The 12,221-nt window shown below is 38.4% G+C and overlaps 1 protein-coding gene across 4 annotated transcripts in view; it reads right to left on the bottom strand.

Moving 5' to 3' along the window:
* Positions 1-12,221, bottom strand: part of FAF1 (Fas associated factor 1) — a 179,971-nt gene that overhangs the window by 151,211 nt on the left and 16,539 nt on the right. For 3 of the 4 annotated variants that reach the window (XM_082312728.1, XM_082312725.1, XM_082312726.1), the window contains one exon: positions 6,200-6,268. The exons of the other annotated variant lie outside the window; for it this stretch is intronic. In XM_082312728.1, the coding sequence (XP_082168854.1) occupies positions 6,200-6,268 (69 nt within the window). The remainder of the gene's footprint in view (positions 1-6,199; positions 6,269-12,221) is intronic. 4 annotated transcript variants of the gene reach the window in all.

The raw sequence follows: 12,221 nt of genomic DNA, 5'->3' as shown, positions 1-12,221 counted from the left end.
CCTAAAACCACATCTACCCGTCTTTTAAATACCTCCAGGGATGGGGACTCAACCACTTCCCTGGGCAGCCTGTTCCAATGCTTGACAAACCTTCCAGTGAAGAAATTTTTCCTAATACCCAATCTAAACCTCCCCTGGTGCAACTTGAGGCCATTTCCTCTTGTCCTCTCACTTGTTATTTGGGAGAAGAGACCGACCCCCACCTCACTACAGCCTCCTTTCAGGTAGCTGTAGAGAGTGATAAGGTCTCCCCTCAGCCTCCTCTTCTCCAGGCTAAACAACCCCAGTTCCCTCAGCCGCTCCTCATAAGACTTGTGCTCTAGACCCTTCACCAGCTTCGTTGCCCTTCTCTGGACACGCTCCAGCACCTCCATGTCCTTCTTGTAGTGAGGGGCCCAAAACTGAACACAGTATTCAAGGTGCATAGGGACTCACCAGTGCCAAGTGCAGGGGGACAATCACCTCCCTAGTCCTGCTGGCCACACTATTTCTGATACAAGCTGGGATGCTATTGGCCTTCTTGGCCACCTGAGCACACTGCTGGCTCACATTCAGCCAGCTGTCAACCAGCACCCACAGGTCCTTTTCCGCCAGGCAGCTCTCCAGCCACTCTTCCCCAAGCCTGTAGTGTTGCATGGGGTTGTTGTGACCCAAGTGCAGGACCCAGCACTGAGCCTTGTTGAACCTCATACAATTGGCCTCGGCCCATCGATCCAGCCTGTCCAATCTTCTGTGTAAGTTATCCGTTCAAAAGAAAAAATTATAATTGAGAGTTGAAGCTTTGAAAAAACAGATGTTCAGAATATACAATTTTCTCTTTCCAAGGTACAGAAATGCTTTTTGTCAGCCAACTCTTGGAAGCTGTGTACAACAGGAACTGCAAGTCATCACATTTCCAGGTGCACTAAACTGCTTGTTTTACTGAAGTGTATATATATATATATATATATATACACACAAATATATATATATATATACACTGTGCTTTGAGCCTCTACCAGAATACAGAATAACAAAACCAAGTATAGCAGGAAGGCACAAAGGTAATTTTAAGAGTATATTTTGAAAATAAAAAAACAGATTTTTTTTTTTTTATAATCATTATACACACGTTTATAGTTAAGTGAATAAGGGATAATCCCCCCTTTATTTTGATGAAATTTATTTTCTTCTTAAAGTGATGTTAAGCAGTACCTACATTACAATGTGTATTGGAAAAGACATGAAATTAAAATTATTTTTAAAACCAGTGAACAGGAGTAACAACAGAAATGGTCATACTGGAAAAAGTAGAAAATTAAGCACGGTGAATCCCGCTTTTCATTCCAAAAATTCTGTTCTGATTACCAATACAGAATCCCAAGTCATGCCACATATGAAGGATTTTGAGTTTTTCATTAAATCTGTGAAAGGTACAGGAGACCAAGTTTTATGCGCAAATACAAGCATTTGATATCAGGAGAGCAAAGAGCTATTACCTATATAATAACCTCATATATATGAAAGTCCGTATTGCATAGGGTCAAGAAGCACCAAAATGGGTCATTTCCTTTAAATATGTACCATCATCAGAAACATTTCAAAAAGACACACAGTTGCAATTTTTCATACTTTTGTTTTATTGTCTTTACACAAAGTTTAAGATACATTTATACTGTCATTCTGACTTTCAAATGCTAAAACAGAAGGTTATAGTTAAACGGGCAAGCTATGAAACCATAAGATTTTACGACAGGCAGAAATTCCTTACTTTTGTTTCCTCAGATGCTAAAAATTATTGTAAATTAATAGGTCTAAAGAAATGACACTCGGGAAATAACATATCAGCAATCCTGGCAGGCTTAAGAGAGTTGCTGGATCCATTTATTGCAGAACAGTTTCATAAAGACGAAGGCTTGAAGAGATCATTGTATTATCTATGTTCATCTTCTGCATCTCACAGAACATCTGTAACATTTTATTGCTCGGCCTATAATAAGCCTAGTAATTAGGCTACAGTGTTCTAATACAGAAAAAAACCCTGAGCTGCTATATATGCAGCAGACCACCACAAAGGCCAAGTCATATGCAACAGTGAGGAACTAATTATTGGCAAGATTAGACTTCATGACGCCACCAAGCAATTTATACGCTGTTATTGCATATGAATTCCTCTGCAGCACTCTCATGATCAGTTTGATTTCAAGCACTTGAACAAAGCCTAGCAACCAAACATTTATAAAAGACAGTTTCCTATATCACTTCAAACAGCTACAAACATGATTTGAACACTGCAAAACATATACAACTCTGAGACATTTAAATCCAATTTATTTAGTTCCAAGTCAAAGATAAATTAATGGCAGTTTATGTTGTCTTAAAATATCCCATACAGAGGAATAGATACGAAGACTTCTAATGGGGTAGGTAATCTTTAAAAGTTCAAAAATAGGAAGCTGATGTTTCAGTTCTAAACTGAAAAGAAAAAAGAATTCAGATGAATTCTTAATAAAAACATAAGTGGCTACTAGAAAAACTAAACCAAGAAAGGAGTTCCTTATACTTCACTCAGGTTTGGCTCTCTTTAAAGGTAAGACCAAATGTCCAAAAGCTACAAAACACAGTAACTCTCTCTGAAGTAACAGGGAAGCCACTGGTGACATTTTAACCCTTGATACTAAAACCTACTAGCAAGACAAGAAAAAAAAAAAAAGTATGGAGAAAATAAGCAGCAGGAATATCGCATCAGCGCAAAGAAAGAAATCCTCAAAAAAGCTTACACAAAACCACAGTATTTGTAGCATGCCATTAGAAACTTGTTTTGTCAACTATATAACCTCTGCTGTCTCTGTGCCTTCTGATGTACTTCTCGGTCAGCCTATGTCAGTAAATACTTCACTGTTTCTGTTTTGGGATCCTTCTGCTTTCCAACTCACCAGGACTACTTGCTCTTGGTTGTTTTGGCTGAAGTCCCAGAGAAATAACAACGCCCTTGAGTTGAGTCTCATAGAGTTCAAGAAGCAACAGGTGCTCAAGGGAATCTTCAACCTGGGTCCCTAGCACAGCCTCTGATAGCGCACAACTTTCTTCCCCAAACAGGAAAATGGAATTGAGATACAGACAGACTGAATGAAGAGCAAGAAAGCAATCTGTTCTGAGACAAGAACTTCCTTAGTTTATATTTTTAGTTTTTTTCCCCTAATGCTGCAGAGTGCCCCTGAACTTAGGTGGATCACATCCTAATGGGTCTTGCTTAGCTTTCTACTTCATATTACCCTGGCTGCCTCACAGAAGCTCTCCTGATCAAATCCAGAGCTCTGATTTTACTTCCAAAATCATGGCAGTAGAGCAATCCACATCTTAGAAAAAAAAAAAAAAAACCAAACAAAAAAACCACACCCCCCCAGAAAAAAACGAACACCTGTATGACTATATTTTACTACTACTTCTTTACTTTAGAACTGTAAAATCACTTAAAGAATGGTTTGGTTGGTTGGTTTTTTAAACAAAGATATATTTGTCATAAAAAGTACTCATCCCCAATCTATGAATTCAGGTCATGTTTATCAAAAACTTGAACTTGAAATAAGCCTCTGAATAAGACGCACAAAACTAAGTGAAATTAGAGAAGACAGTAGTGACATTCTTCCCATTTACCTAACGGATTAGCGGTCAAAGGATGATAGAGGAACCCTTATCAAAACCATCACTACTTCACTACTGTCTTTATGATTTTTGTACTAAGTCCTACAAGTTTTGTTTTCCTTACAAATCCCAAAATATGTTTTGTTCTGAGTTGAATGAACTATTCCGTGCCAAGCAAAAGGATTTTTTTAATTTTTCACCTCAGCTAAAGAACTCCAACACCTTTTGGTTCAATCAAAACAAAGCCTTCCCTGCTCCCCAGTTTCTTGGTACTGAATCTGTACTTGACTACTGAATCAAAGGTATACAAAACCAAAAAAAAAACAAAAAACAAAAAACAAAAAAAAAAAAACAAAACCATACATGGACATACATGGACCATAAACTTTTAATTTTAAAATAAAAAATGCTACACCTCTCATAAGTCATGAGCCTTTTTTCATGTAGTTTTGACTTTTGAAATGCTGAAATCCCTTGCCTGGCAAAGAAATGTGTGATTTTCTCTCAAGCTAGCAACTCCTTTTATTCTTACACACACATTTCTTTTGTCTTCTCTCCTCTTTCTTCGCTCTTCTGCTTCTAACTCCCTGTTAGATTAGCATGATTTGGTTTTCACTCCCTTTTTTACAAGAAGGCTGCTTTTAATAAAAAGGAGCCAGTGTCCTACTAATGACAGATTCTGAGGGCATCTTCTTCACTTTTACTCTCCCCAATTTTTTTTTCTTCCACAAGTTACCATCTCCTTTTCATAGACACTCCTCTCATTCATCTTCTGTTTAGTTTCAAGAACTATGTACTTTCCTGAAGTACCTCTTACATCCCTAATCTTCTTTCCTGTCTTACTGTCCATATGCCTTTTTTTAAGCTTGCATTTTTTGGGTCATTACTTCTTTTCCCACTATATTCTACTTCTAGATCATTTAATCATCACTAATAAAACTAAATACTTAAATCTATTCTCATAGCCGTTCTCATAGTTTAAATACTTCACTCTCCCTTTCTGCTCGTTCTGGAGTCTCAAAAGAAAAGAAGAAAAATCCTCTTAGTTGTTCTTACCATTTTTCATCACAATTCTCTCATTTAACCCCACCTGTGAGCATTTATTGTAAAGCATATACTTTACAATTTACAAATCCCCCAAAACCACATCCAACCGAACAAATGCATTGTATTGAGAACTTTACAACCAGAACAGAATGCATAAGGCTATTCCTTGCCTTCCCATACACTTTAATTTTTCAAAACGGCCCATGCTAAGTCACAACAATCTACTACGATAAAAGATGTTTTTAACTATACCACTCTGTCAACATACATTTGGGTTTTTCTGTTTGAAGACACTGACAATATGCACTCCCTTTTGCTCCTTGGTGTCTCATCCTTGCTTATACCCTGACATGCTACAAAATAAATACTCCGTATACTTTGGCAAACATTCATTTTAAACATTGAGTTTCAGGTGTTTGGAGTACATAGGTTTGCTTACAATAGGTTACAATATTACATGTCACTTTAATCGTTATGCCTTAAAAGAAACACAATATACATTCTAACAAACTCAGTTCAAAACGCCATCCTAACATCTGTGATACTTAGTTTGTAATTATTAAAACATAGAGAACACCCTAAACAATATATTTGGAACACAATGTGGCAGACAGTTGAAACTGTATCCATAGTCAATTTTGGAATTTTTTTTTTTTTTTTTTAAATAGTTTTCTGATAATTTGAACTAGTCCAAAGATCACTCATTTGGAAAAGAAAAGAAAAAAAAGAGGAAATCAAAAGGTATTACAGTTTAAAGGAAGATCACTTGCTTTTTTATTAAGTTTGTTCTATTTTACACTTTTAAACCTTAAGAAAATGGATTAATAGTTTCTTTATTTACCCTGATAATCCTATGCAGAGTCTTAAAATACCTAAGACTGTTTTGCTTGTTTTATTGGTTTCCTCCTATTTGTCTGCACTTTGAACCTTGTTACAAAATAGATGATAGGGGTTTTTTTAGGATGATTTTGTTTGTTGGGTTTTTTTTGTTTGTGTTTAACTGTGTCTGGATAGCACCAAATCTAAATAAGGTATGGCCTTAATCTCTGACTCAATTCTGCACAGTAACTAACAATAGAAGAGCAAATATCTTATTTTTAAACTAAAAGCATATGCAAGATTGAAGAAGTTGTTTTACCTTCCATTTCTTCCACAGGCACCTAAATCCTCAAAAATCTTGTGTGTATACACAAGAAGTCTTCTAAAAATGCTACTACCTGATTATACTACTTACAAAATTATGCATACAGTTAACCAAAAAGGAAACTAAACACAATATGAAACGTTGATTTAAAGGAAAAAAAAAAAAAAATCAAAAAGGCATGAAGACAATCAGAGTACACCAGGGTATATACAACTCAGTATCATGTTAACTTGGCAATGAGGCTTTAACAGACCAGAAACAGTCTGCTTGCCCCAGCCATAAGACACACCCAATTTAGAAATAAAGATAATAGCTGTCTCAGCAAGATGGCACATCACTGTTATATGATGTTGACCTATGGAGTCATTTTCTTAGAATACTTACCACTAAATCCCAGTTATTTTGTTCAAGCAATGTTATAGCTTCATCGATATTTTCAATACCAGTACATGCCTAAAAAGAAAAAGAAGCAGTAAACAGAATTAAAAACATTGATCAAAATCAGAATATTAATATTTATAATTTAATTAATTTCAGCAGCATGACAGGAAAGGTATTGGTCTTTCATTTCTGTTAGGAGAGGGTAATCCAGAAATCAGGTCTCAAGTTTTAAACATCAAACATTTGGATATAATTCCCTGTTCCACCAGAGGATTCTTGTGTAACCTTGAGCCAGCCACCTAGGGAAGCAAGACAAAGTAGTTATTTGTAAAATTAGGACAATAGTGCTGTCCCATAAAGGTGTTTTAAGAATTCTACGTTCAAAATTATGAAACACTCATACTACCTTTAAAGGGAGCACGAAAATACTTAATACTTAAAATTATGTTCAAGATGGCTGAAATGTTTTGGCTAAAGCCAGAAACACATATATAAACCCTACTGCCTCTACCAGCATCTTATACCCCTACTCACTGTGGGTTTTACAGAGTGCAGTGTAAGAGGGAAAGAAGGTGGCAAGTATGAATTTTTGATCATCAAAGTGCCAACTTATTACTGCATGTACAAATGAGCACCCCTTATGAAAATATTAAAAATTAAGACTATATAATTAAACATTTATAATGTTTTCCTTTCAGACAAAATGCTTGCATGTTGTTCTAGCCTTATACTCTGGCTTTACCTAGTTCAAGAAATCTAATACAATAGCATATTTCAAGTAGTGATAACATCCCACAAAATGGGATTGTAAATTGGGCTTAATTCCAAATACGAGAGAGCACCTCTACTCAGCAAAAACAGGCAGCATCCTGCTTTCTTTTTTTGATACCCATACCTTTTCAACTATTCAACTTCAGCAGGCAGAGCATTGCTATTCATTCTGCCACATATTTGCTACCATTCACAGTGAAGGATATCAGATATATTTCACCACTGGGGAAAAATGGAAACAGTTAAGTTTCTTTCTGGAATTTATCTTCCATCCTAATCAAAGCTATGCTCTGTATTCAAGTACATAAGATGACTTCAGACTTTTACAAGATCTGAAACACGATCATGTTCCTTGTGCTCCACCACACAGTTATATAAAAAGAGTTTATATAAAAAGTTTATATAAAATGACATTAAAAAACCCAACCTTTTAACAGTAATAATACAGAGCTAGATAGCAGCAAACAGATCATTTTTCCTGATTCCAGAGACACAAAGGCATGTTTTCCCTTTATGTAATAAGAGAAAAAGGGGGCTAGGCACAGAAACAGACACTTTTTTTCTCCCAAGACATAAAAAGCCATCAGGTCATACATTTTCCATGCTCTGACTTTTCTCCCAATTTACAACAGTGAAGAAATAAAAAGTAGAAAAGAAATCACAGAGAAATTCAAGGCCAATTCTCTCTTCCCAAGTTCAACACTGAAGAATTCCACGCTTATGAAGCATTACATGCAGTATGTCTACACAAAATGGACCAGTCTGGAGGACCGCAAGGATCACAAGAAGACATTTTAGAGAGTTTTTGCCTGCAGAGGGGAGGCAGCAGTTTCTGTTGATCCACAATGCTCTCATGGCCAGACTGATTCTCTCTGGAAGAAGACAAAGTTTCTTCCATTGCTCACAGCATGTTGTGTTAATACTGAATTTCACCCACTTTGCATCTGGAGTGCTAAAAAATTTTTTAAAAATACAGTTTTGCTCTTCAGAACCATCATTTTGCCTTCTCTTCCATTACTTCTTGCAGTTACTCCTGAAGTTAAAAATGAGACAACACTTTTAACACGTTCCCTAGCAAATGCGAAGCTTATATACACTTATGCCAGGTAAGCTTGAGGAGTGCGGGGCTTGAGCTTGTCATTTCTGAAATCACAGGAGCGGTCATACTACCATAAACCTGCCACTGAAATTGATGCCGACAGCTCTGCTGGGAAGTAGTCTTACTTTGAAAAAAAGTTTCGTGGAAGTGACAGTCTGCGGTTCTGTTTACAGTTAATTGAAATACACTCAAAAATCTGGTCATTACAGAAATAGTTACTATTTCTCATTTATCAGCCCTGCAAACTCTGCATGACCTTTCTAAGAACTAAATTGTATTCCAACCTACAACAAGAACCTGACCAACAATGTGTTGTTTTCAACCCTGGGCTGTGCAGATGAAGTTGAGGAGAGGGTACCTAGAATTCAGGGTTCAAATACTGGTTTTAGTTGCTCCCTCTTCCGTATCACCCCTGCAACTCCGCTGACTTGCAGCTGCCCATATGCACACTCTTAGCCCATACTAACCACAAATCAATTCAGCTCACTTTGGTATACTTTTATTTTGAGATAAACTAAAAAAAATTAGCTTGCCCTTCTGCCAGAGCACACAGTGAAAGGAGTTACCTCATCAGAGCAGAGGCAGAGTAAATTAAGCAACTAATTCACTTGTATGTCTGCATCCTTCCTAAATCATCTTGTTGGTGATTTACAATCTAAAATAGAACCCTGCTCTTTCCCTCTTAGCAGCACAGAGTCATTGGGGTGACAGGAACAGACAAGTATAAAAAGTAACTAAAAATTTAAAACACATCAGAATTCTTCATAGCCAAAAACAGTAGTTTTGTTGAAAATCCTCGGACCATTTTTACATTCATTTTTAACATTTAATTTTGAGCAGTTCTAAAACTAAGATTTCACTTTCCAGATGGACTATTTTTGCTAGTTGTCAATAAAACAGAAAACAAACATTCCTGAATGACAACAACGAATGAATGAGTGCTACTTATCGATGTAACCACAAGACAGCCTGTTAACGTCAGGGTTGCAGCAAACTAATGTTTTTCAGAGTAATATTTCAACATGAAGGAGGAGAATTGATTCAGACACCACATACTGCCATGTACAAATCCCTGCCTCAAGTCATGATCCATCACCAGTCTAAACATCAGCAAGACCAAAACAAAACAAAATCTAGAAGTTTGTTTCCTTTTAACTGCATCATGCAAGATGAATTCAAGAAAATCATCTGGCTTGCGCTTTTTGAATTTTCCATAAGAAAGTAAGCACACAAGACAGGTAGTTGTTCCTCACTGGCAAGCATGACGTGACGTCAAGGACGCCTGGAGCGGCAGATTAGTCCCAGAACAACCTGGGCTGCTTCTGCCTTTGTCTTCTGTAGGGAAATGTACACAGGAAACCAGCAGGTTCTGCAGCCACAAAACGAACAAAGTCTGGTTCCTTGTGGGTTTGTCTCTCAGCCCTAATTGCAAGGGCTGATTTAAGTTTTTCATAGGAAATACAGGCTGTAATATTTATAAGGGCTTCTTTTGATAGACTTCTTTCCCCATTACCTGGCTGTATTTTCATGAAATTTGGAAGAATTTAATTAGTATGAGTCCGGGCATTCAAAAGTTATTTGTGGGGACACCTGGGCACCATAAGCCTATGTCTTACTTTTTTAGGAAGGCAGACTAAAAGTCACAAGGTTTACATAAAGGTTTTTTGCTCATTTTTCTGTCTTTCATTCTACCCAAGCAAGAAACAAACAAAAAAATTGAATAGGAAAAAAAAAATCATGATAAATTTGTGCAGAAACAGAAGAAAAAAAAAAACCTTCAAAATATAGCAAAGTAGATGAGCTCCAAAGACACAAAAACACATCTTTGTTACTAAGCAAGTAAAGTGATACTAGTTGAGGATAAATTTTTTTTTTTGATTCACAGATTTTATTAATCTTTATTTTCATGAAAGACCTCCTTAATAAAAGGCATTAAATATTTTAGAAGAAAATTCCTACCAGAATACTACTAATTCTTGATTCAATCAACAACCAGTACATCCTCCAAGTCATCAAACTGAAAGAAACAAACCACCACAGTAAAAGTAAAACCTTCAAGGCTCACTGATTTGTAAACCTTTACACATCAAAAAGAAACCAAAGAATTGTTTTTGAAGGACAAAGGGGAATAAAAGTTAGAACAAGTTCCTTCTCCTCCTCCTCTCTGCATTTCCTCCAAATCTAGGCTAGCATTTTCGCCCTTCACGGCAGCTCCAGCTCCAGACACTGTGCAGTGTTTTTTTTCAGACCACACAAGAGGAAAATGAATGTGAAGATGAGAAAACTATTGTTCCCCACTGAATGCATAAAATCAGATTCTGATGATAAAGATATCGAATGTTAGAACAACGCTCTTAGCATCCTGCTCTTCCAGGCCAGGTAAGTGTTTCCACCAGGCAGATTTAGATTTGCATATAATAAAATTTCAGAGCGCCTCTCCAAATTTTTTCCAGGTAGCTTTCACAGATGAACCATCACCTTAGTGATGGAGAGCTTACCCTTGGAAAGACTCACAGCTAACCACTGGGGTCCTATTTAACTGGCACAGTAACCTTAATCACTGTTACATAAAAGAAGCAAAGTAGCCACCGAGGAAACAATCCAGTAGGAGAAAAGTCAGAGGGCAGACAGACTTCAAGGCATTCAAGACAAATCTAGGAGGTGCTTCCAGAAAGCTATAATGCAGGATGACAGACTTGCTCTTCTAAATCCCTTGCAGGGTGGTCTGACCCCGGCAGCCGTAACAGCTGGATCTGGGTTTGGAGACCCTCTGTGACCCCCCACCTCAACGGCGGAGGCTTTAGCCTACCTCCACATCACAGGAAAGCAGCTGACTTCCCCATCTGGCGGCAGCTGCCGTTGAAAATGCTCCTCCTGCACCTGCTGCAGAGATCCAGGCAGTTGTTACACAGCGAAGCTGGAAGGGACAACTGCTGCTCCTAACACAGAGAGCTGGGCTGTTACTTCTGCAAAAGCTGGGAAAGCAACAAACAGCTGTTGCTGACTCAAATACAGAGTCAGGCTACTGTTGCCCCGACAGATAGTGGGTGGCAGTTGTTGCACAGAAGCTGGGAGCAAATGGTATTTGGCAGCAAGGCAGAACTTATTTCACCTGTGGCACCATTCCCCTTCTTGCCAAGGCAGAACGCAGCAGTCAAAAGTATCCAGAAGACCACAGGCAGCCTAATAGCCAGTAGCTGGATATGGAGGACTTAGAGGTCTGCCCCTCTCAGCATTTTTGTTGAACAATTCCATATTTCTTTTGACTAGCAACAATAGCTATATTTTCTCCAAACAGGGACCATCTCTAAGCTAACCCAAACTAGACTTTAGCCTAGAACATTTTGCACAACAGGTTCAGGCCTATTAAAATCAGGCAGACAGATGGCTGTGAATTACGCTGTGCACCTCTCTCTCCTGTAGAAGTCAGCTGGAAATAAAAAATCTCACTTTGTGCCTAACTAATCTCCACATGCACTCTGCAGTTAATAACCTCAGTTGCAGTCTCCTGCAGTAATTTAGAGCAGATGCAAATACAGGTACCATGCTCAGTCCACTGTTGTGGTTTAACCCCAGCTGGCAACTAAGCCCCACACAGCCGCTCGCTCACTCCCCACCCCGGTGGGATGGGGGAGAGAATCCAATGCGTAAAAGTGAGAAAACTCGTGGGTTGAGATAAAGACAGTTTAATAGGTAAAGCAAAAGCCGCGCACACAAGCAAAGCACAACAAGGAATTCATTCACTACTTCCCGTCGGCAGGCAGGTGTTCAGCCATCTCCAGGAAAGCAGGGCTCCATCACACCCAACGGTTACTTGGGAAGACAAACGCCATCGCTCCGAATGTCCCCCCCTTCCTTCTTCTTCTCTCAGCTTTATATGCTGAGCCTGACATCACATGGTATGGGATACCCCTTCGGTCAGTTGGGGTCAGCTGTCCCAGCCGTGTCCCCTCCCAACTTCTTGTGCACCCCCAGCCTCCTCACTGGTGCGATGCTGTGAGAGGCAGAAAAGGCCTTGACTCTGTGTAAGCACTGCTCAGGAGTCACTAAAACATCCCTGTGTTATCAACACTGTTTTCAGCACAAATCCAAAACATAGCCCCATACTAGCTACTGTGAAGAAAAATAACTCTATCCCAGCCAAAACCAGCACAT

This window comes from Platalea leucorodia (assembly GCF_965183815.1).
Source record: "Platalea leucorodia genome assembly, chromosome: 5".
Taxonomy (NCBI): domain Eukaryota; kingdom Metazoa; phylum Chordata; class Aves; order Pelecaniformes; family Threskiornithidae; genus Platalea; species Platalea leucorodia.
This window is presented reverse-complemented; position numbering and strand designations above follow the sequence as displayed.